Genomic DNA, 25041 nt, shown 5'->3' with positions numbered 1-25041 from the left:
ATAAGTCACCAAAAATGTGAATATTATCTGCCATGACTACATGATCCGATAGGAATTCAGGGATCTCAGTGAGGAATGCTGAATATGGCCCAGGAGGCCTGTAAACATTAGCTATAAAAAGTGATTGAGTAGGCTGCATAGATTTAACGACTACAAACTCAAATGATGAATACACAGTCGTTTTTGTTTTTTGTTGAAATTTGCTAACGTAAATTTTAGCAACACCTCCGCCTCTGCGGGATGAGTGGAGGATATGGTCACTAGTGTAACCAGGAGGAGAGGCCTCATTTAACACCGTAAATTCATCAGGCTTAAGCCATTCAGTCAGGCCAATCACATCAAGATTATTATCAGTGATTCGTAAATTGACTATAACTGCCTTGGAAGTGAGGGATCTAATATTAAGTTGCCCTATTTTGAGATGTGAGATATCACAATCTCTTTCAATAATGACAGGAATGGAGGAGGTCTTTATTCCAGTGAGATTGCTAAGGCGAACACCGCCATGTTTAGTTTTGCCCAACCTAGATCGAGGCACAGACACAGTCTCAATTTGAGCTGACTACACTGACTGTGCTAGTGGCAGACTCCACTAAGCTGGCAGGCTGGCTAACAGCCTGCTGCCTGGCCTGCACCCTATCTCATTGTGGAGCTAGGGGAGTTAGAGCCCTGTCTATGTTCGTAGATAAGATGAGAGCACCCATCCAACTAGGATAGTCTGTCACTCCTCAACAGGCCAGGCTTGGTCCTGTTTGTGGGTGAGTCCCAGAGAAAGAGCAAATTATCTACAAATTCTATCTTTTGGTAGGGGCAGAAAACAGTTTTCAACCAGCGATTGAGTTGTGAGACTCTACTGTAGAGCTCATTATTAACCCTAACTGGGAGAGGGCGAGAGACAATTACTCGATGCCGACACATCTTTCTAGCTAATTTACACGCTGAAGCTATGTTGCACTTGGTGACCTCTGACTGTTTCATCCTAACATCGCTTGTGCCGATGTGGATAACAATATCCCTATACGCTCTACACTCGCCAGTTTTAGCCTAAGCCAGCACCATCTTCAGATTAGCCTTAACATCGGTAGCCCTGCCCCCTGGTAAACAGTGTATGATTGCAAGATGATTCGTATTAAATCTAATACTACGGGTAATGGAGTCGCCAATGACTAGGGTTTTCAATTTGTCCGAGATTATGGTGGGAGGCTTCAGCGTCTCAGACCCCGTAACGGGAGGAGGAGAGACCATACTGACCACAGTCTAAAAAAAAGGTCTAGATAACCAGAAACAGTTTCAAACAGTCTACCACACTCATGGGAGGAAGTACGAAATATGCTTCCTATATTTTCACTTCTCTATCTGTAGCGATTTGTTAAAACCCACATTAGACAAGTAGTCCAAAGAGACTTTTCCACCGTCTATGCTCAGTTCCTGGTTGATCAAATGATTAAATTAATTTAATGTCATTTTTCTTATGACAAGTTGAGAGTGTTTTGACTGCGTGTAGGCCAAAGATCACACAGATTACGTTTGAGTCTTTTGTGTAGCAGGAGTGCTATGGAAACAGACGTTTTTCTGCTGGCATACATTTACCTCTCTTTTTTATTATTTTTTTATTTCAACTTTATTTAACCAGGTAGGCCACAAGTTCTCATTCACAACTATGATCTGACCAAGATAAAGCCAAGCAGTGAGACAAAAAACAACAAAGAGTTACACATGGGATAAACAAAGTATGTGTGCAAATGGAGTAATGAGGTAAGGCAATAAATAGGCCATAGTAGGGAAGTAATTACAATTTAGCAAATTAACACTGGAGTGATAGATGTGCAGATGATGATGTGCAAGTAGAAATACTGGTGTGCAAAAGAGCAAAAAATATAAATAAAAACAATAAAAATATAAATAAAAACAATATGGGATGAGGTAGGTAATTGGATGGGCTATTTACAGATGGGCTGTGTACAGCTGCAGCAATCGGTAAGCTGCTCAGATAGCTGATGCTTAAAGTTGGTGAGGGAGATATAAGTCTCCAACTTCAGCTATTTTTGCAATTTGTTCCAGTCATTGGCAGCAGAGAACTGGAAGGAAAGGCGGCCAAAGGGGGTGTTGGCTTTGGGGATGACCAGTGAGATATACCTGCTGGAGCGTGTGCTACGAATGGGTGTTGTTATGGTGACCAGTGAGCTGAGATAAGGCAGAGCTTTACCTAGAAAAGACTTATAGATGACCTGGAGCCAGTGGGTCTGACAACGAATATGTAGCGAGGGCCAGCCGACGAGAACATACAGGTCACAGTGGTAGATGGTATACGGGGCATTGGTGACAAAACAGATGGCACTGTGATAGACTGCATCCAGTTTTCTGAGTAGAGTGTTGGAGGCTATTTTGTAAATGACATTGCCGAAGTCGAGGATCGGTAGGATAGTCAGTTTTACGAGGGTATGTTTAGCAGTGTGAGTGAAGGAGGTTTTGTTGCGAAATAGGAAGCAGATTCTAGATTTCATTTTGGATTGGAGATGCTTAATATGAGTCTGGAATGAGAGTTAACAGTCTAGCCAGACACCTAGGTATTTGTAGTTGTCCACATATTCTAAGTCAGAACCGTCCAGAGTAGTGGGCGAATGCGGGCAGAGATCGGTTGAAGAGCATGCATTTAGTTTTACTAGCGTTTAAGATCAGTTGGAGGCCACGGAAGCAGTGTTGTATGACATTGAAGCTCATTTGGAGGTGTGTTAACCGAAGAAGGGCCAGAAGTATACAGAATGGTGTTGTCTGCATAGAGGTGGATCAAGGAAACACCCGCAGCAAGAGCGACGTCATTGATATATACAGAGAAAAGAGTCCGCCCGAGAGTTGAACCCTGTGGCACCCCCATAGAGACTGCCAGAAGTCCGGACAACAGGCCCTCCGATTTGACACACTGAACTCTATCTGAGAAGTAGTTGGTGAACCAGGCGAGGCAGTCATTTGAGAAACCAAGGCTGTTGAGTCTGCCGATAAGAATGCAGTGATTGACAGAGTCGAAAGCCTTGGCCAGGTCTGTAAGTTTGGGTCTAGAGTGTCACCCCCTTTGAAGAGGGGGATGACCGCGACAGCTTTCCAATCTTTAGGAATCTTGGACGATACGAAAGAGATGTTGAACAGACTAGTAATAGGGGTTGCAACAATGGCGGCGGAAAATTTTAGAAAGAGAGGGTCCAGATTGTCTAGCCCAGCTGAATTGTACGAGTCCAGCTCTTCAGAACATCTGCTATCTGGATTTGGGTGAAGGAGAAGCTGGGGAGGCTTGGGCAAGTAGTTGCGGGGGGTGCAGAGCTGTTGGCTGGGGTAGGGGTAGCCAGGAGGAAAGCATGGTCAGCCGTAGAGAAATGCTTATTGAAATTCTCGATTATTGTGGATTTATCGGTGGTGACAGCGTTTCCTAGCCTCAGTGCAATGGGCAGCTGGGAGGAGGTGCTTTTATTCTCCATGGACTTTACAGTGTCCAATAACTTTTTGGAGTTATTGGAGGATGCAAATTATCTGCAGGATGCACATTTCTGTTTGAAAAAGCTAACCTTTGCTTTCCTAAATGACTGTGTGTATTGGTTACTGACTTACTTGAAAAGTTGTTAGGTTAAGTTGTCGAGGTTAGTCAGGTCTAGAGTGAACCAAGGGCTATATCTGTTCTTAGTTATTTATTTTTTGAAAGGGGCATGCTTATTTTTAAGATGGTGAGGAAATTACTTTTAAAGAACAACCAGGCATCCTCTACTGACGGGATGAGGTCAATATCCTTCCAGGATACCCGGGGCAGGTCGATTAGAAACGCCCGTTCAAAGAAGTTTTTAAGGGTGCTTTTGACAGTGATGAGGGGTGGTTGTTTGACAGGAGACCCATAACGGATGCATGCAATGAGGCAGTGATCGCTGAGATCCTGATTGAAAACAGCAGAGGTGTATTTACAGGGCAAGTTGGTCAGGATAAGACATATTTTTATTTATAATTTCATCCTCTTGTAGAGAAGGTCCTGTTAACCTGGAGGGAAAATAGTGAAGGTCCTGTTAACCTAGAGTTAGGTTAACAGAGATGGCTGCCTCACTTTGCGTTCTTAGGAAACTATGCAGTTTTTCAATGTATTATTTCTTGCACTGTTACCCCAGGAAATCTTAAGTCTTATTACATACAGCCGGGAGGAACTATTGAATATAAGAGCAATGTCAACTTACCAACATTATGACCAGGATTACGACTTTCCCGAAGCGGATCCTCTGTTTGGTCCACCACCCAGGACAATGGATCGGATCCCAGCCTGTGACCCAAAACAACTGCACCGCAGAAGGGGCAGACGGAGCGGTCTTCTGGTCAGGCTCCGTAGACGGGCACATCGCCCACCACTCCCAAGTATACTACTCGCCAATGTCCAGTTTCTTGACAACAAGGTTGACGAAAACCGGGCAAGGGTTGCCTTCCAGAGAGACATCCGAGATTGTAACATTCTCTGCTTCACGGAAATATGTCTCACTCTGGATACGTTTTCAGAGTCGGTACAGCCACCTGGTTTCGTCACACATTGCGCCGACAGAAACAAACATCTCTCTGGTAAGAAGAAGAGCGGGGGTGTGTGCCTTATGATTAACGAGTCAACAACATACATAACAACATACAGTGACTCAAGTCCTTTTGTTCACCTGACCTAGAATTCCTTACAATCAAATGCCGACCGCACTATCTACCAAGAGAATTCTCTTCGATTATAATCACAGTCGTGTATATCCCTTCCCAAGTAGACACCTTGACGGCCCTGAAAGAACTTCATTGAAATCTATTTAAACTGGAAACCACACATCATGTGGCTGCATTTATTGTAGCTGGGGACTTTAACAAGGCTAATCTGAAAACAAGGTTCCCTGAATTTTATCAGCATATCGAATGCGCGACCCGGGCTGGCAAAATTTTGGATCATTGTTACTCTAACTTGCGTGACGCATACAAAGCCTTCCCTCGCCCTCCTTTCGGCAAATCTGACCACGACTACATTTTGTTTCTCCCTGCCTATAGACAGAAACTAAAACAGGAAACGCCTGTGCTCTGGTCTGTTCATCGCTGGTCCGACCAACCTGATTCCACGCTTCAAGATTGCTTCGATTACATGGACTGGGATGTGTTCCGGATAGCGTCGAACAACAACATTGATGTATATGCTGATTCGGTGAGCGAGTTCATTAGCAAATGCATCGGTGATGTGGTACCCATGGCGACTAATTAAAACGTTCCCCAGCCAGAAACCGTGGATTGATGGCAGCATTCGCGCAAAACTGAAAGCGCAAACCATTACTTTTAATCAGGGCAATGTGACCTGAAACACGACCGAATACAAACAGAGTAGCTATTCCCTCCGCAAGGCAATCAAACAAGGTAAGCGTCAGTATAGAGACAAAGTAGATTCGCAAATCAATTACTCGGACACGAGAGGTATGTGGCAGGGTCAACAGTCAGTCACGGACTACAAAAAGAAAACCAGACCCCAATGTCTTGCTCCCAGACAAACTAAACAACTTCTTTGCTCGCTTGGAGGACAATACAGTGCCACCGACATGGCCTCCTATCAAAATCTGCGGGTTCTTCTTCATCGCAGCCAACGTGAGTAAAACATTTAAACGTATTAACCCTAGCAAAGGCTGCCTGCCCAGATGGCATCCCTAGCCGTGTCCTCAGAGCATGCGCAGACCAGCTGGCTGGTGTGTTTACGAACATATTCAATCAATCCCTATCCCAGTCTGTTGTTCCCACATTATTCAAGAGGGCCACCATTGTTCCTGTTCCCAAGAAATCTAAGGTAACTGAGCTAAACAACTATCACCCGTAGCACTCACTTCCGTCATCATGAAGTGCTTTGAGAGACTAGTCAAGGATCATATCACTTTCTCCCCAGCTGACACCCTAGACCCACTACAATTTGCTTACCGCCTCAATAGGTCCACAGACAACGCAATTGCCATCACACTGCCCTAACCCATCTGGACAAGAGAGGTACCTATGTAAGAATGCTGTTCATTGACTACAGATCAGCATTTAACACCATAGTACCCTCCAAACTCGTCATGGGTCTCGACCTCGCCCTGTGCAACTGGGTCCTGGACTTTCTCCACCCCGCTGATCCTCAACACTAGGGCCCCACAAGGGTGCATTCTCAGCCCTCTCCTGTACTCCCTGTTCACCCATGACTGCGTGGCCATGCACGCCTCCAACTCAATCATCAAGTTTGCAGACAACACTACAGTGGTGTGCTTGATTACCAACAACGATGAGACGGCCTACAGGGAGAAGGTGAGGGCCCTCCTCCCTGTAGGTGTCAGGAAAATAACCTCACACTCAACATCAACAAAACAAAGAAGATGATTGTGGACTTCAGGAAATAGCAGAGGGAGCACCCCCATATCCGCATCGATGGGAAGGTAGTGGAGAAGGTGGAAAGTTTTAAGTTCCTCGGCATACACATCACGGACAAACTGAATTGGTCCACTCACACAGACAGTGTGGTGAAGAAGGCGCAACAGCGCCTCTTCAACCTCAGGAGGCTGAAAAAATTTGGCATGTCACCAAAAACACTCCCAAAGTTTTACAGATGCACAATCGAGAACATCCTGTCGGGCTGTATCACCGCCAGAGGGTGGTGATGTCTGCACAACGCATCACCGGGGGTAAACTACCTGCCCTCCAGGACACCTACACCCCCCTGATATCACAGGAAGGCCAAAAAGATCATCATCAAGGACAACAACCACCCGAGCCACTGCCTGTTCACCCCGCTATCATCCAGAGTGCGAGGTCAGTACAGGTGCATCAAAACTGGGTTCGAGAGACTGAAAAACAGCTTCTATCTCAAGGCCATCAGACTGTTAAACAGCCATCACTAACATTGAGTAGCTGCTGCCAACGTACTGACTCAAATCTCTAACCACTTTAATAATTACAAATTGGATGTAGTGAATAGTATCACTAGTCACTTTAAACAATGCCACGTTATATAATGCTTACAAATCCTACATTACTCATCTCATATGTATATACTGTACTCTATATCATCTACTGCATCTTGCCTGTGCCGTACAGCCATCACTCATCCGTATATTTATATGTACATATTCTTATTAATTCCTTTGTTGTTGTGAAGATTACTTGTTGTACTTATTGTTAGATTACTTGTTAAATATTACTGCATGGTCAGAACTAGAAGCACAAGCATTTCACTACACTCGCATTAACATCTGCTAACCATGTGCATGTGGCCAATGAAATTAGATTTTAATTGAGTTGTGTTCAGTGGACAAGAAGAAAACAGGGCATTTTAGTTCACAGTTGCAAAACATTTGAGTATGTAGGGTCCAAATTAACACGACCCAGACTAGAGGGGAAAACAGAATCCAAGAACCAATAATATAAAACTACTGTATGATTCTGAGTGAAAAAATAATAACAACGGTTCGTAATCCCTCTCTCTTTCTCTCTATCTCGCTACTGTTTGGTCTTCTTCTCACAATCTCCAGTAGTGTTGGAAGCTCAAGTCAGTGTTGAACCACAGGTGACAGGGTACCTGGGGAATGATGTCACACTGCAGTGTGAGTTGCTCCAGGGCAATCTCATTCAGGCTGAGTGGCAGTGGGACAAATCAGATACTAAAACATTTACCATAGCTGTCTTTAGCCCTAATTTAGGGCAAAACATTTTTGGGAGGCTGGAGTTCGCTGGAGCTTCAGATGACTGATGCAGGGAAATACATCTGTCTCCTGACAGTCTTCCCTAGTGGCTCATTTGAGATAACAACCATCCTCACTGTACTGGGTGAGTCTGGAACTCTTAACATAAGCAAGAAAAGAAAGGATCTCATTAAATGATTGAAATATTAACATTGATTAGTGACAATAGTTTTCCTGTAGATACTGTAGGATTTAATCTGACATGCAGCTGTATCAGAGGTCAAAGAGGTTACAGGGGTTCTGTTTCCTTCCCAGATCAGATTCCACCTCCATCATCTGGCGAGGTTGTGGGAATTGTTACCGCAGCCCTCCTGGTAACAGTTGTCGTGACAGCCACAGCTTACCTCATCATTGTCAGGAAGAGGTGTGTACTCTATCTGTAATTAAAGAGAACATATGCTGTATGTATCTCAATGGCATGTAATGTATCATCAGACATCTACAGTCATATGATATCATCAAATATGTGCATGTGTTAGTTAGACGTTAGTGAATAATTTTCAGAGCATGGCATTTTTCATGTATGCAACTTGATGTTTGATCAAAAGTATTTTGTTATTTTTCAGTAGATCCATATACTCATGGTCTTGAAGGTCATTAGAAGCGCAGAGAAATGTATATTATTCTCTTTAACTAGGCGTGAGGCTTTATTCAACCCCTCTGTCAGCATTGGTGAGTAGGAACCATATTTTTTACCAAGCACACAACTCAAATTCCCCTTCAGCTCAGTCAGCCCTGACCTGCATTTCTGCTTTCTGTAAAACCCTCTGTGGTTGTTTTCCAGATGCAAGCAGCCTGGCGGTGCAGACAGGACAGGGACAGGAATAGAAGAGGTGAGGTTGTTTAGTTTCAGCTTGTGTCTAAATAAGGCGGAACAGTGCACTAATGAAAACATGTTTTTTCTTTGTGTGTTTGACTGAATTCCAGCCTAAGATTTCAAATAATCACATTAAATTAATAATCATTCTTCTCTCTCACCCTCTCCCTCTCTTTGTCTTTCCCCAGGATCTGGTTTATTCGGAGATTATCAGATTCAACATTGACAAGAGGAAAGCACACGACCCATCTGGAGAAGACCAGAAAGATGCAGACGTCAAGCCAGCTGAGGATGTCACCTACTCTGCAGTGGCAGTGGGAAACCAGCATTCTTTAAGGGAAGACACAGTTTACTCTCAGGTGGTGAGAAAGGACTGGGACATAGATGATGTATGGACTGTCTAAGCACAATAACAGTAAAGGGATAACCAGACATCCTTTACAGTATATTCACATACATTTAACTGAAATTCTCTTATTGGTGTTGGATTCTGGGCTAAACTTTGAACATTGCTATACTAGAGACATGATAGATCAGAAGTAATACTATAGTATCTGAGGGGTGATAGAGAATGGTTGTTACATCAGACGTTAATGGTTATCTGTAGGAGACAGATGGCTTTGGAATATGCTGGGTCACGGGAGTGCTGTAGGTGATACAGTTGGAGAGCTTTGGACTAGACAGCAAGGGGGTTGAGGTCAGGTCAGGTCACCTTATTAAGGAACACAGAATGGTTTATTACTCTATCACTTTGTCTTCCTGTTGGACCATAAAAGATGTAAGGATTAGAGAGAAGGAGGAGTGTCTAAATTGGAGTATACAGTTGAAGTCGGAAGTTTACATACACCTTAACCAAATACATTTCAACTCAGTTTTTCATAATTCCTGACATTTAATCCTAGTAATAATTCCCTGTTTTAGGTCAGTTATGATCAGCACTTTATTTTAAGAATGTGAAATGTCAGAAAAATAGTAGAGAGAAAGATTAATTTCAGCTTTTATTTCTTTCATCACATTCCCAGTGGGTCAGAAGTTTACAGACACTCAATTAGTATTTGGTAGCATTGCCTTTAAATTGTCTAAACTTGGGTCAAATGTATCGGGTAGCCTTCCACAAGCTTCCCACAATACGTTGGGTGAATTTTGGCCCATTCCTACTGACAGGGCTGATGTAACTGAGTCAGGTTAGTAGGCCTCCTTGCTCGCACACGCTTCTTCAGTTCTGCCCACAAATTTAGGATAAGGATAGGATGAGGTCAAGGCTTTGTGATGGCCACTCCAATACTCTGACTTTGTTGTCCTTAATCCATTTTCCACAACTTTGGAAGTATGCTTGGGGGTCATTGTCCATTTGGAAGACCCATTTTCTACCAACTTCCTGACTGTAACTCTGACTGCAAATGTCACGCCCTGACCTTAGAGATCCTTATTTATTCTCTATGTTTGGTTAGGTCAGGGTGTGACTCGGGTGGGAAAATCTATGTTTTCTATTTCTTTGTTGTTTTTTTAGAGTGTGGTTCCCAATCAGAGGCAGCTGCCTATCGTTGTCTCTGATTGGGGATCATATATAAGTTGTGATTTTCTGTTTGGGTTTTGTGGGGTGTTATTTTCTGTTTAGTGTCTGTGCCTGACGCAACTGTTCGCTTTCGGATTTGTTATTTTTGTTTGAGTGTTTCTTGAAAATACATTTTATGAACACTTTCCATGCTGCACTTTGGTCCACTCTTCCTTCCACCGACGACGAGCGTTACAGAACATCCCACCAAAGAAGGACCAAGCAGCGTGGCCAGGAGGACTGGACATGGGAGGAAATCCTGGAGGGAGAAGGACCCTGGACATGGGCCGGGGAGTATCGCCGTTCAAGGGAGCAGATGGAGGCAGTGAGAGCCGAACGGCGACTATACGAAGAGTTAGCTCAACGACAGAAGCACGAGAGGCAGCCCCCCCCAAAATATGGAGGGGGCACACGGGGAGATTGGCAGAGGTAGGGTTTAGACCTGAGCCAACTCCCCGTGCTTACCGTGGGGCATGTGTGACTGGTCAGGTACCGTGACTGGTCAGGCTGGTCACTGGTGATTGGTCAGGTACGGTGTCTCCAGTGCGCATTCATAGCCCGTGGCGCACTGTTCCAGCTCCCCGCATTTGCCGTGCTAGAGTAGGCATCCAGCCAGGACGGATTGTGCCGGCTCAGCGATCCTGGTCTCCAGTGCGTCTCCTCGGCCCAGGATATCCTGTGTAAGCTCTACGCACGGTATCCCTAGTTCGCCAGCACAACCCAGTGCGGCCTGTGCCTCCTCCCCGCACGTGCCGTGCTACAGGGGGTATTCAGCCTGGACGCGTTGTGCCAGCTCTACGCTCCAGACCCAGACTCTACGCACTATGCCTCCAGTGCGCCTTCATAGCCCAGTGCGTCCTGTGCCAGATATCCAAGCTCACCGAGCTAAAGTGGGTATCCAGCCAGGACGCGTTATGGCAGCTCCACGCACCAGCCTTCCAGTACGTCTCCTCAGTCCGGTGAGACCTGTTCCGGCTCCACATACGGATCCTCCAGTGATGATCCATGACACGAAGCCTCCAGTGATGATCCATGGCCCGAAGCCTCCAGTGATGATCCATGGCCCGAAGCCTCCAGTGATGATCCATGGCCCGAAGCCTCCAGTGATGATCCATGGCACGAAGCCTCCAGTGATGATCCATGGCACGAAGCCTCCAGTGATGACCCATGGGCCGGAGCCTGCAGTGATGATCCATGGCACGACGCCTCCAGTGATGATCCATGGCACGACGCCTCCAGTGATGATCCATGGCACGAAGCCTCCAGTGATGATCCATGGCACGAAGCCTCCAGTGATGATCCATGGCACGACGCCTCCAGTGATGATCCATGGCACGAAGCCTCCAGTGATGATCCATGGCACGAAGCCTCCAGTGATGATCTATGGCACAATGCCTCCAGTGATGATCTATGGCACTGAGCCTGCAGCGACGGTCCCCGGTCCGGAGACTCCAGCGACGGTCCCCGGTCCGGAGACTCCAGCGACGGTCCCCGGTCCGGAGACTCCAGCGACGGTCCCCGGTCCGGAGACTCCAGCGACGGTCCCCGGTCCGGAGACTCCAGCGACAGTCCCCGGTCCAGAGACTCCAATGACGGTCCCTGATCCGGAGCCTCCAGCGACGGTCCGGAGCCTCCAGCGACGATCCCCAGTCCGGAGCCCGCAGCGACTGTCCCCAGTCCGGAACCTGGTTTTCTGATCTACGCCCCTACATTTTTTAAAGGTTTCTGTGACCAACAGATACATATCTTTATGCCCAATCATGTTAAATCCATAGATTAGGGCCTAATTAATTTATTTCAATTGACTGATTTCCTTATATGAACTATAACTCAGTAAAATCTTTGTTTGTTGCATGTTGCGTTAATATTTTTGTTTAGTATTTATAATAAAGGGAAATGTTACCAAAAACATAACATTGTCTAACAAATGTGAGTAATTGCCTAATTTAGGGTGTGGCTGTCCAGGTAAAGACTGAATAAAGTTATAAGATCCACAACTAGCTTGTAGTTCATGTTTGGGTTGACGACTAAACTATAGCTTGTTTATTGGATTCATTAAAAGCTGTAGTTTTGGTCTTCATCCTTGTCTCTTTGAGTGTTTGTCCTAACTTCATTCCGGATCATGGTCCACTGCAAGGCCCAATCCTGAATGGTGGATCACATTCATGAATGACGATGTTAGGAAAAGGTGTGTGTTTATCTGCCATGCAGATCATTATCCAGTTTACCGAATTCCTGTCCTTCATGTACAATAAACCATAAATATCTGTATCACAATAACATTTACAGGGCCATTACCTAAACGGATACAAAGGTCACTGCAATGTGGCTTACAGTAAATGGGGAACTTCCTTGTCACCTGGCTGGCAGCTCTAAAAGATAGCACCTCAGCCTATTCTATAGCATCATACTGTGAGTGTACTAGAAGCACTTTCTAAATCTGGAACAGAACAAAGTATTCCAACAACAATGGAAACTGCAGTAGCCATCTCTCTCACTCTGTTCATACTCACAGGTAAAGCAGATATCTTCTTTGTCTCTTTAAACCGCTTGTTGTTACCTAGGCCATGCTTTACAGATATTTGAGTTGTAAATGTACATTGTAGTTACAATGTAATTGCACGTAGCCCTAACTGCACAATAACTACACTCGTTGCTAATTTCACACAGCTACAGTTTATTTTAATTAAAATTGAATTATTGTACTATAGATGACTGTGTACAGTAATTACACTCTGATTACCTAAGTAGGGGAGAAAACTCTCTGTCAGAGATCATGCCTTATTCAGTTTATTGATTCATGTATTTGTCAGATACCACGTGAAATTAGTAAAATGTTGATTCCACATCCTATTCTCCTGTGTTTGAACTACAAATGTTGGCTACACCCCTTTTTGTGCAAGACAGTCTGTCTGTGTTGTGTGTACGTATAGCTAGCTATGTCTGACTATTAGTGCTGTGTGATTGTTACTGGGCCTGTTCTCTGAGTCAGTCATTTAGAATGGTCCTGAATGATGGAATGTTTTAGTGTACAGTGTGTACCACCATGTACAGCATGTTGTCTGAGCCCAGGCTCTCTGCCGTCCTGTATTCCCTCTCCAGGTCTCTGTGCTGGTCAGGGTCTGTTTCCACAAGGTTCTGTGAATGGAGCAGAAGGAGGGACAGCGATGTTCATCACAAATCTAATCCCACCAGCCCAGCCGTTCATAAAAATATCCTGGACTGTTGGTGGAGCCAACATTATAACCTCTCCTGGTGATGACTCTATAGGGCCTGGATACGGAGACAGGATCACTCTGAACAAAACTACTGGATCTCTGGAGCTCAGGAATCTGACCCTGGCTGACAGTGGAGAATACAGAGTGTCTATAACAACAGCTACAGCAGAAACAATCAATGGATCAACTGAACTGGTTGTGTATGGTAAGTCCAAGTGCCGTGTCAAAGAGAGTTAAAGCTCAAATCCTTAAATGAAAAAATAACAAAGTAGTCGTCCCACTTCAGTTTTGGTAAAAAGCTGAGATATGGGCCTGGTGAAATGAAACAATTCTCAAATTCATAGACAGATCTATGGATTCAAGGACTGACCATCCATGATGTGACAATTATTGTTTTAACCATCTTTGGAGGCGTGTTTACATTTATATTCTTTACAAACATTGAAGTAAAACAAGTTTACATTTTGGATTATGATGGGATTATGACGCGTTTTTAACCCACTGTGCACAGACGTCAATTCAACATCTATTCCACGTTGGTTTAACGTCATTTCAGGTGGAAACAACGTTAATTCAAATAATGTTTCAAGTGCGAAGTTACATTCTTCAAGAATCAATATGTCATAAATGTAAAAGTCAAAAAATGTATGTAGCAATAAGGATTCAGGTTTAGTTACCATGAGGAAAGGTTGAAACAAATATTCACTTGACGTTATCATCATCATCATCAAAATCATCAAAATCATTATCATCATCATCATCATTGTGGTATCTTTGATATTCATAAGTGTTTGGCTATGACTTTGTGTTTTACAGAGAATATATCTGATGCCAACATCACAGGACCATCAAACAATCTGTTTGCAGATGTGAGCTCCGCCAACTTAACCTGTGAGGCTGCTGGTAACATCACTACTATACAATGGACGAAGGAAGGTCAGCCTCTGTCTGCTGGTGGCAATATATTATTCTCAGAGGAAAACAGGAAAGTATCCATCAGTCCTGTGAAGAGACACGACAACGGTGAATATGTGTGTAAACTCACCAACCCTGCCAGCTCTGCTACTGCCTCCTATAGAATGATAGTGAACTGTGAGTAAAGGTCTATAACTAATCTAATAATCTATGGGTCGGATTCTCAGACACAGATTAAGCCTAGTCCTGAACTAACAAGCATGCTTCCAAATAGTTTTAAATCCAGGACTAGGCTTAAAGCTGCAATATGTTACTTTTGGGCGACGTGACCAAATTCACATAGAAGTGTGAGTTATAGATCTGTCATTCATTGAAAGCAAGTCTAAAAAGCAATAAATCTGTTCTATGTGCGCTATTTCTATGTTTCCACATCTTAATCCACATAGAAATGTGAGTTATAGATCTGTCATTCTTATTGAAACAGTGACAACCCATCATTCAGAGAACCACCTATTTTGAGACCCACATTTTTAGCTAAAACTAAAAAATGTTTTAAAAATCTATTTTTGGGGAATGGTTGCCAGTTTTGCATTTTATTTTGGCATTAATAATACGTGTCACATATCAGTTTGCAAACCATGAAAAAAATAAAATAAATAATAATAATCATTGAGTTAATAAAGCTCAATATGCAGGTGTTTCAGCCTAGCTCAGTGCGTAGGGGTTGGTAATGTTCTCTAGTTGCGCCGTGATTGGCTCAGTGTTCTGCCACTCATGGGGACACTACGTCACCGCCAAATCTAAGGGTAGAGCTAGAAAATTCAAGCCCCTTGGGTTCTGCCATAGACTTGCATTAGAAGTGGCCATCCAAGAAGGCTCAAGGTCATTGGCCACAGAGAAAATTATGTCAAATCACGTTGTATCTACAGTAACTTTGATTGGACTGTTCATGTCAACATCAAACTTTCAAAATTAACCACCCATTGTTGAATTTGCGATTTCCACCTTGTTGTGTAATGTTTGTGTCCAATGGCCGATGAGCCATGATACATTTTATCTATAATTTCTCTTCATTATTTCTCTTCATATGACACGGCTTGAGAAGGATTTGCCAGTAGATTGTCGACTTGATTCATGATTATGACTGCAAGCTAAGATTTTGAAAGTATAGGCCTCCCGTGTGGCGCAGTGGTTAAGGGCGCTGTTCTGCAGCGCCAGCTGTGCCATCAGAGTCCCTGGGTTTGCGCCCAGGCTCTGTCGTAACCGGCCGCGACCGGGAGGTCTGTGGGGAGACGCACAATTGGCCTAGCGTCGCCCGGGTTAGGGACGGCTTGGTCGGTAGGGGTGTCCTTGTCTCATCGCGCACCAGCGACTCCTGTGGCGGGCTGGGCGCAGTGTGCGCTAACCAAGGTGGCCAGGTGCACGGTGTTTCCTCCGGCGCATTGGTGCGGCTGGCTTCCGGGTTGGATGCGTGTTGTGTTAAGAAGCAGTGCGGCTTGGTTGGGTTGTGTATCGGAGGACGCATGACTTTCAACCTTCGTCTCTCCCGAGCCCGTACGGGAGTTGTAGCGATGAGACAAGATAGTATTTACGAGGTCTCCCCTTAGACTTGGCGGTGACATAGTGTCCCCATGAGTGACAGAACACTGAGCCAATCACGGCGCAATGCTTCATATTTTCTGCTGGCTTGCCCCACCACCACAGAAAGCACTGAGCTAGGCTGAAACTGCTGCATTTTGGAGCTGCTTTACTCAAGAAAACAAAAAAGAGATCATGTCTGTATGTGGCTATATTAACTCAATTATATATATACAGTGGGGAGAACAAGTATTTGATACACTGCCGATTTTGCAGGTTTTCCTACTTACAAAGCATGTAGAGGTCTGTAATTTTTATCATAGGTACCCTTCAACTGTGAGAGACTGGATCTAAAAAATCCAGAAAATCACATTGTATGATTTTTAAGTCATTAATTAGCATTTTATTGCATGACATAAGTATTTGATCACCTACCAACCAGTAAGAATTCCAGCTCTAACAGACCTGTTCGTTTTTCTTTAAGAAGCCCTCCTGTTCTCCAGACCTCTACATGCTTTGTAAGTAGGAAAACCTGCAAAATCGGCAGTGTATCAAATACTTGCTCTCCCCACTGTATATTTTACATTGTTTGCAAACTGATATGTGACACGTATTAATGCCAAAATAACATGCAAAACAGTGGGGTTCAAAACAGGGTTCAAAACAGTTCGGACTCTGAATGACGGGACACCACTGTTACTACTACAGTCTGAGGGTCTTCTGCTCTTGGGCTTACAGATGGACCAGAGTCCATGACCATCCTGGGCCAAAACGTTGCTGAGGTGGAGTTATTCACCCTTATTTACTGCTCTGTTCAGTCTGTACCGCCTGCTACGTTCACCTGGTTGTTCAATGGGCAGCAGACAGGTGTACATGAAGCTGGATACATCATAAGGAGCGTCAGCTACAACAACAGTGGGGACTACAGATGTGATGCTAGGAATGATCTCACCGGAAATGTTATCAGTGTGGACCATAGTCTGTCAGTGAAAGGTACAATGGAATCTCTGATACAGTCACGAGAAAATCAAAGCTAATTAGATGCAAAAACGATCAACTATCACAAAAACTATTAACTATCACAACAGTGGTCATCTGTAGCTCAGTTGATAAAAAATGGCACTTGTAACGCAAGGATAGTGTGTTCAATTCCCAGGACCACCCACATCTAAAAGATTTATGCATGCATAACTGAAAGTCGCTTTGGATAAAAATGTCTGCTAAATGGCAGTAGCATCATCTGTTCTATAAGTTGTGTTTTGTTTATGTTTGATTGATTGATTGAATCCATCCCTGTGCATTGCAGATAAAACCCCTCCACCCCTAAGCCCAGAGGGAGCAGCAGGTATAGCAGTCGCTGTGATGTTGGTAGTGGTTGCTGTAGCTCTTGGTCTCTATTTCGGCATAACTCATCAACGGTGAGTCTATGAAAATAGCGTGGTTGGTAGTGCCATTATGCTGGGAAAGTAACAAACATAATAATTGTATTTCTGGTTTTACATAGAAAACAGGATTTCAATAGAAAAAAATGTCTTCCATCAATTGTGGGGACATAACAATACATTTCAAGAAGACATTTGAGGTTTTGTGTATTAATGTTTTGCAGACCATTTAGGCTGTTGATAAAGGTCCCATAAATAAATGTTTCTGTATGATGTTTAGGAACAATTCCACAAATACTACTGAGACAGGTAAGAGAAAAACATGATCATTTTAGTCTAGTACACTTTTTTCAATTACTGTATGGTAATTGTACAGTACATGCAAGTATTGAGATGAGAGTGGAGAGCTGCAGATGATGACCACAGTTGTCTTTTATCGTCTGTGAACTCATACAGATACAGACACACTGCAATTAAAAAATTTTAAAAAATAAAAGTATTTGTTGTTTCAACTTAATTAGTCGCATGGCCTTTTTCAAGCTCTATCATTGACAAATAAAATATATTTAAGTCAACTTCACCATTTGTCAGTATAACCTACTATTCCTAGTTGAATCAATTTGAACTTTAATGTAGAGTTATCCTAACTAACACCAAATTTACTTCAGGAATCAGCCATGCACCTGACACCAGCCATGGACCAGGGACCAGCCTTGCACCTGACACCAGCCATGGACCAGGGACCAGCCTTGCACCTGACACCAGCCATGGACCAGGAACCAGTCTTGCACCTGACACCAGCCATGGACCAGGAACCAGTCTTGCACCTGACACCAGCCATGGACCAGGAGCAAAAGGTCAGGGAGATTGTTGAATGTTGAGTATTGAGTGTTGCGAAACAATCTGTCTCATTAACACTTAAAATGTACTGTACATTATCAACTTCATCAACTGCTGATTTGTTTGCAGGTGGTGTGTATGAGAATGTAGGACCTCCATTACCACCTCCAAGAGTGAGTTTCCACCACCAAATTAAATAAAACACTTCTGATACCATGATATTGTATATCTATGTTTCCCACCATGTTTCAGCTCATTATCAGAGTTTTATAAAAACATGTATATTTAAAGGTTTTTATATAAATGTTTTTATATTATTTAGTTTTAGTTTTAGCATTAGGGACAGAAAGTAGCCTATGTGTGGGAGGCTAGGAGACATTTGTGTTATATAGTTTTTGTGTATTTTTGGGATATTACTTGCCACTGTGGTGCGGTAATGCATAAGGTGATGGGTCAGGTCATAGGTTAGCTTTAAAGGTAGACTCAGCAAGATGACGTAGATACACAAACTTAACAGTGGTAGTGGATCAATTTCCGCAATCAGGAGCATTGAAGCGCGAGGCTACACCTCTCAGCCCAAAATGTAGAGAAAAAAAACTGTGTATAATTCATGATGGTTTATGTTTTTATTTTAGTTTGTTTTGGAGTCAAAGATAATAGTTAAGTTTAGTTTTAGTTTTTCAAGGAGGTTGGTTAATTATTTTATTTCATTTTAATTAATAGTTTTTTCACTATAAGTTTTAGTTTTAGTTTGTTATAATAACCTTGCAACTTTTTGCATTTTGTTATGATATCTGTTGTCACGCCCTGACCTTAGTTATCTATGTTTTCTGCATTATTTTGGTCAGGTCAAGGTGTGACGAGAGTGGGTATGTGTGTTTTTTGTCTTGTCTAGGGGTTTTTCTATATCTATGGGGTTTTTGTATGTCTAGGTATTTGTAGGTCTATGGTGGCCTGAATTGATTCCCAATCAGAGAGAGCTGTTTATCATTGTCTCTGATTGGGGATCCTGTTTAGGTTGCCATTTTCCATTTTGATTTTGTGGGTTATTGTCTATGTGTAGTTGTCTGTCAGCACTCGTGTTATATAGCAGCACGGTCGTTTTGTTTAGTGTTTTTCCGTCATTAAAAGAAGAATGTATGCTTATCACGCTGCGCCTTGGTCTCATCAATATGATGAACGTAACAGAATAACCCACCAAACCAGGACCAAGCAGCGTGTGAATGAGGAGTGGACATCCTGGGCCCGGGAGAAATATGAGTGGAGGACATCCTGGACCTGGGAGGAGGTAATGGCAGGGGACAAGTCCCTGCCATGGAAGCAGGTGGAGATGGAACAGGAGGAAAGGTGATGGTATGAGGAGTCAAGGCAACCACAGAAACCCCAAGATAATTCTTTTGCGGGGGGCACATGGAGCAGTCGGCGGAGCCGAGGAGTAAACCAGAGCCAGTCAGGGAGAAGGAGGAGAGAGAAATGGGGGAGTTGGTGGAGGACGCACGGATTTGGAATAAAATAACATGTTGTCAGTTTGGTGCCACCTAAGTCAGCTCTCCGTACTCGTCCTGAAACGTGTGTTAAAGTTCCGGAACAATTGATGCTGGCTATACACACCAGGTCTCCAGTGTACCTTCAAGACCCTGTGCCAACTCCTCACACTCTCCCTCCAGTGCGCTTCCACAGTCCAATACGACCTGTTCCTCCTCCCCGCACTCGCCCTGAGGTGTGTGTCCCCAGCCCGGTACTACCAGTTCCGGCACCAGCCCTCCAGGGTCCAGTATGCTCTGTTCCTCCTCCTAGCACTCGCCCTGAGGTACGTGTCACCAGCCCAGTACCACCAGTGCCAGCACCACGCACCAGGCCTACAGTGCGCCTTGGCAGTCCAGAGCGCCCGGTGATGAGCCACGGTTCAGCTCAACAAAGGCGGAAGGACCAGGGTAAAGATGGGGGGGGGGGGGGGGGGGGGGCAGGGTCCAGAACCAGAGCCGCCACTCAGGGTAGATGCCCACCCGGACCCTCCCCTATAATTTCAGAAGTCCGTACCTTTGGGGGGGTACTGTCACGCCCTGACCTTAGTGATCTATGTTTTCTGTAATATTTTGGTCAGGGTGTGACGAGGGTGGGTATGTGTTTTTTGTCTTGTCTAGGGGTTTTTCTATGTCTATGGGGTTTTTGTATTTGAATTGGTTCCCAATCAGACAGCTGTTTATCGTTGTCTCTGATTGGGGATCCTATTTAGGTTGCCCTTTCCATTTTGATTTTGTGGGTTATTGTCTGTGTAGTTGCCTGTCAGCACGTGTTATATAGCTTCACGTTCGTTTTTGTTTATTTTTAGTGGTTTTCCTTCATTTAAAGAAGAATGTATGCTTATCACACTGCGCCTTGGTCTCATCAGTATGACGAGCGTGACACCTGTAATGAAAAGGAGTACTCTCCGATACACAATCTTTGATATACCACATTGTCCCTGACTAGCCTATCTATTAGCTAGATGATTTAAACAAACTTACTCAATGTGTCTATTTTTGTCTCCTCTACCGGAAATCCAGGGCTCCAACATATATAACAGAAGTATAAAGTGGTAAGTTTTAACTTTTTATTGCATCCTCATTATGACATTACCTTTGATAATACTTGTTTCATAGTTGTCTCAATCTCTCTCTCTCGCTCTCCCTGACTTAGAGCAGCTGATTTCACCTCATCTTCCACAGTTGGCTATGGATTCACCCATCAGGTTTTACACCGTAATCAAATACATGCAGAGAGGACAAACATTCACTGGAGGACCAGCCAAGGAGACTAGAAACTAGACCCTACTGGACTCCACTACTGAGTAGACACTGGTCTTTGTACTGTACAGCTCAGCCATCCAGCTATGTATACTTGCTCAATGTAAATATGGACTAGGCAACTATAGAGGACAAATTATATCCCCTTAAATTGCACACACCAGTTGAAGTCTTACTAATTTGAATCTGCTTTCTCTGGTCAGTGTCATCCCTCAGACCACAACCTGTGCTACACTAAATGCCAATAGGGGCGTTTTCATAGAAACCTCCCCTACTGAACCACATTTTGCAACAGGTAACAGCAACTTTTTTTTCCACTGAAAGGAGGAAGATGAGAGGAAGTTTGAGTATACCTGTTATGCTTGCTGAATCCTCAAAAAACTAGTGAGGACTAGACTGCCTATGTGGCTCTGGCCAAAAGAAGTGCACCATATAGGATACCAAATATGAACTGAAATTCCAATAAAAGAATGGTGTTAAATGTTGTATTCGTCTCATGAACTGAACCTGCTCCATGTATGACTTATCGGTTCCCATAGCTTTGTTAGACAAGTCTTAGATTCCTGAGTCGCCACTAGAAGGGAGGGTGGTGTTGGCTAATACTTTCAGAGGCTCCATCACTATAAAAGATGTGGAGATGATGGGAAATTCACCTTTAAATGGGCAGGCTCCGTCAGTGGCACACTTAAAGACACAACCACCCTCACCGTGCTGGGTGTCAGTAACTCCCAAGGGTAATGTGAGTTATCCTATCAAACAAATGTTATTTATTATGCATTTATCATTCTGTAATGCTCCTGTCTAGTAATCCATGCTGTAAAATACCCTAAAGAACAAGAGATGGTGTGGGAAATCAAGGCTGTGTGAGTAACCAGGCCGTATTGTGTTTTCAGAAGAACCATCATCAGTAATGTTGTCAGTGGGGTCTGTTACTAGGATTGTGCTAGCAGTGCTTGTAACGCTGATTGTCATCTGAGTGAGAAGCAATCCAAATATAACCCTTCCTACACACCTGCATGCACGTACGTGCACACGCTCGCACAAAAGTGCTTTAAACATGGGGCAAGGGATCATCTTCAGACAATCAAAAAATACTCCTGACTTGCCACCTGTTGGTAAATCACCAGTATTCATACTGACCACAGTCTAAAAAAAAAGGTCCAGATAACAGTTTACCACACTCATGGGAGGAAGTACGAAATGTGCTTCCTATATTTTCACTTCTCTATCTGTAGCGGTTTGTTAACCCACATTAGACTAGTCTTTTCCACCATCTATGCTCAGTTCATGATTGATGCTTCAGTTAATTTACTTTGCAACCATTTGAGAGTGTTTTGACCGTGTGTAGACCATAGATCACACAGATCACATTTCTAGCAGGAGTGCTATGGAAAAATGCAGACTGTCTGCCTTTTTGCTGCTGGTACACATTGGCCTCTCTTCAGGTAAGACATTTTTATTTGTAACTTTATTCTCTTATAGAGAAGGTCCTATTAACCTGGAGGGAAAATAGAGAAGGTCCTGTTAACCTGGAATTTTGTTCAGTCGATATGAAGAAAACAGGGAGTTACCATCTGAACTTGTCCAAAAAGGAATACTAATTTTTGTTCTCAGTTTCAATTTTTTTTGATATTTTGGTCCCAAATTAACACAACTCAGACTAGAGGGGAAAACAGAAGCTAAAAACCAATAATGAACAACTGTATGATTCTGTTTTTTTAAAATGGTTCGTAATCCCTCTCTCTCTCTCTCTCTCAATTTCTCGCTCTTCTTCGATCTCCATCTCCAGTAGTGTTGGAAGCTCAGGTCAGTGTTGAACCACAGGTGACAGGGTACCTGGGTAATGATGTCACACTGCGTTGTAAGTTGCTCCAGGGCAATCTCATTCAGGCTGAGTGGCAGTGGGAGATATCAGATACTGAAAAGTTTACCATAGCTGTCTTTAGCCCTAATTTAGGTCAAAACATTTCTGAGTCACCTCTAAAAGGGAGGTTGGAGTTCGCTGGAGCTTCCACAGGTGATTCCTCTATTACTATAAAAGATGTGGAGATGACTGATGCAGGGAAATACATCTGTCTCCTGACAGTCTTCCCTAGTGGCTCAATTGCGAGGACAACCATCCTCACTGTACTGAGTAAGTCTGGAAGTTCAGCTTTAATATTGCAGATAGATTGTGGCTTCCATCAAAGTAATTGTATGCATCATTTCCATCATTTCCAATATATATATATTTTTTATATGTCATTTTCCCCTAACCATTCCATCTCTCCCCTATTTGGAGTAAACTAATGGGCAACAACACTTAGGCTTCTACATACTATATACATTTTACGGACACAGTATATTTTACAATAGTTATATTTTGTTTGTTTTTAGTCCCATCCTTCAGCTCCACTCAACCCTCTGGAACTCTTAATATAGGGAAGAAAAGAATGGATCTCATTAAATGATTGAAATATTAACATTGATTAGTTACAATAGTTTTCCTGTAGATACTGTAGGATTCAATCTGACATGCAGCTGTATCAGAGGTCAAAGAGGTTACAGGGGTTCTGTTTCCTTCCCAGATCAGATTCCACCTCCATCATCTGGCGAGGTTGTGGGAATTGTTACCGCAGCCCTCCTGGTAACAGTTGTCGTGACAGCCACAGCTTACCTCATCATTGTCAGGAAGAGGTGTGTGTACGCTGTCTGTAACACATAGTTACAGAACATAATGAATATATACTGTATGTATCTCAATGGCATGTAATGTATCATCAGGCATTACAAGTGCAGAGGAACTGATTGTTATGTTTTACCAGTGAATGTATTTATATTATTCTCTCTAACTAGGCACAAGGCTATATTCAACCCCTCTGTCAGCATTGGTGAGTAGCAACCGCACGAAAAAGTTCCCCTTCTGCTCAGTTACACCCGTCCTGGATTTCTGCTTTCTGTAAGACCCGCTGTGGTTGTTTTTCAGATACAAGCAGCCTGGTGGTCAATGCAGACAGGACAGGAAGAGAAGAGGTGAGTTTTTTTGTTGAAAACTTGTTTTTCGCTGTGCGTTTGACTGAATTCCAGCCTAAGATTTTAGCTAATCACATTATATTTGTAATCATTCAGTGATCCTCATCTATCTCACCCTCTCCCTCCCTTTGTCTTTCCCCAGGACCTGGTTTATTCTGAGATCGTCAGATTCAACATTGACAAGAGGAAAGCACACGACCCATCTGGAGAAGACCAGAAAGATGCAGACGTCAAGCCAGCTGAGGATGTCACCTACTCTGCAGTGGCAGTGGGAAACCAGCATTCTTTAAGGGAAGACACAGTTTACTCTCAGGTGGTGAGAAAGGACTGGGACATAGATGATGTATGGATTGTCTAAGCACAATAACAGTAAAGGGATAACCAGACATCCTTTATATTCACATACATTTAACTGAAGTTATCTCTTGTTGGGGAAGTGACCTCCTTATTAGACAAAGCCATCTAGATCCTACAGAAGGGCTATGTGTGTGAATACTGAAAAATTATTGCCACCAACAGAATGCTATATATATCGGGCATACAACAATCTCAGCTCTGTAGATTTTGTTGCGAAGAGACAGAATCAATAGATCATTTATTCTGGTATTTATTTATTTATTCAAGTCCCTATGTAGCTTGTTTCTGGTCACAGGTTCAGGAATTGTTAAAAAAAAACACAACATGCACTTTGGAAAGCCACAGTCAGTCAATAAATAATGTAATAATACTCGTAGGAAAGGTTTTCGCTCACAATCTGTGGATAATAACATCACAGCACAATTGAAAAACACATGGCACATGGAAACCAAATGAGGGTGGTCTATGGTGATAGGTGGGATGGGCTGAGAGTGGCTGCGGGTTGGGATTAAAGAGCTGAGGTCTATGGTGATAGGTGGGATGGGCTGAGAGTAGCAGAGGGGTGGGATTAAAGAGCTGAGGTCTATGGTGATAGGTGGAATGGGCTGAGAGTGGCTGAGGGTTGGGATTAAAGAGCTGAGGTCTATGGTGATAGGTGGGATGGGCTGAGAGTGGCTGAGGGTGGGATTAAAGAGCTGAGGTCTATGGTGATAGGTGGGATGGGCTGAGAGGGCTGAGGGTTTGGATTAAAGAGTTAAAGAGTTGGCAATGTATTATTCTTTTGTGACTGTTTTATGTAAATGTGCCATGTACAGTTGAAGTCAGAAGTGTACATACACTTA

General features: G+C 43.5%; 2 protein-coding genes across 4 annotated transcripts; both read left to right on the top strand.

Annotated features, from left to right (window-relative positions):
- The first annotated feature begins 12269 nt into the window (after positions 1-12269).
- On the top strand, positions 12270-21297 carry LOC110509848 (carcinoembryonic antigen-related cell adhesion molecule 6-like). Of its 2 annotated transcripts, none has more exons than XM_021590992.2 (10): positions 12270-12626; positions 13214-13534; positions 14146-14421; positions 16561-16815; positions 17129-17240; positions 17485-17513; positions 17873-18061; positions 18174-18217; positions 20591-20622; positions 20729-21297. In XM_021590992.2, exons 1-10 carry the CDS (start codon positions 12581-12583, stop codon positions 20730-20732), a joined length of 1308 nt encoding a protein of 435 aa, XP_021446667.2. In that variant the 5' UTR covers positions 12270-12580; the 3' UTR covers positions 20733-21297. The 2 variants fall into 2 exon arrangements, with proteins under 2 accessions (XP_021446667.2, XP_021446677.2); XM_021591002.2 differs by having other exon boundaries at positions 20724-21297.
- Positions 21298-22054: 757 nt separating this feature from the next.
- LOC110505096 lies at positions 22055-24450 on the top strand. Of its 2 annotated transcripts, none has more exons than XM_021584076.2 (6): positions 22055-22275; positions 22623-22964; positions 23398-23506; positions 23666-23700; positions 23796-23842; positions 23985-24450. In XM_021584076.2, the coding sequence occupies exons 1-6, from the start codon at positions 22218-22220 to the stop codon at positions 24198-24200; spliced, it is 807 nt and encodes a 268-aa protein (XP_021439751.2). In that variant the 5' UTR covers positions 22055-22217; the 3' UTR covers positions 24201-24450. The 2 variants fall into 2 exon arrangements, with proteins under 2 accessions (XP_021439751.2, XP_021439743.2); XM_021584068.2 differs by having other exon boundaries at positions 22056-22275; positions 22620-22964.
- Positions 24451-25041: the final 591 nt, after the last annotated feature.

Source organism: Oncorhynchus mykiss, chromosome 3 (assembly GCF_013265735.2).
Source record: "Oncorhynchus mykiss isolate Arlee chromosome 3, USDA_OmykA_1.1, whole genome shotgun sequence".
Classification (NCBI taxonomy): Eukaryota; Metazoa; Chordata; class Actinopteri; order Salmoniformes; family Salmonidae; genus Oncorhynchus; species Oncorhynchus mykiss.
The sequence above is the reverse complement of the archived record's forward strand: the minus strand, read 5'-3'. Positions and strand labels throughout refer to the sequence as shown.

What these genes read in the sequence shown, in the direction of transcription:
- LOC110509848 (XM_021590992.2), top strand. Translation starts at nt 12,581, where the DNA reads ATGGAAACTGCAGTAGCCATCTCTCTCACTCTGTTCATACTCACAG. An exon ending in CCATAGTCTGTCAGTGAAAG is followed by an intron (nt 16,816 to 17,128) that starts GTACAATGGAAT and finishes TGTGCATTGCAG; the next exon opens with ATAAAACCCCTCCACCCCTA. An exon ending in CTCCATTACCACCTCCAAGA is followed by an intron (nt 18,218 to 20,590) that starts GTGAGTTTCCAC and finishes CCGGAAATCCAG; the next exon opens with GGCTCCAACATATATAACAG.
- LOC110505096 (XM_021584068.2), top strand. Translation starts at nt 22,218, where the DNA reads ATGGAAAAATGCAGACTGTCTGCCTTTTTGCTGCTGGTACACATTGGC. An exon ending in AACCATCCTCACTGTACTGA is followed by an intron (nt 22,965 to 23,397) that starts GTAAGTCTGGAA and finishes TTTCCTTCCCAG; the next exon opens with ATCAGATTCCACCTCCATCA. An exon ending in CTCATCATTGTCAGGAAGAG is followed by an intron (nt 23,507 to 23,665) that starts GTGTGTGTACGC and finishes CTCTCTAACTAG; the next exon opens with GCACAAGGCTATATTCAACC.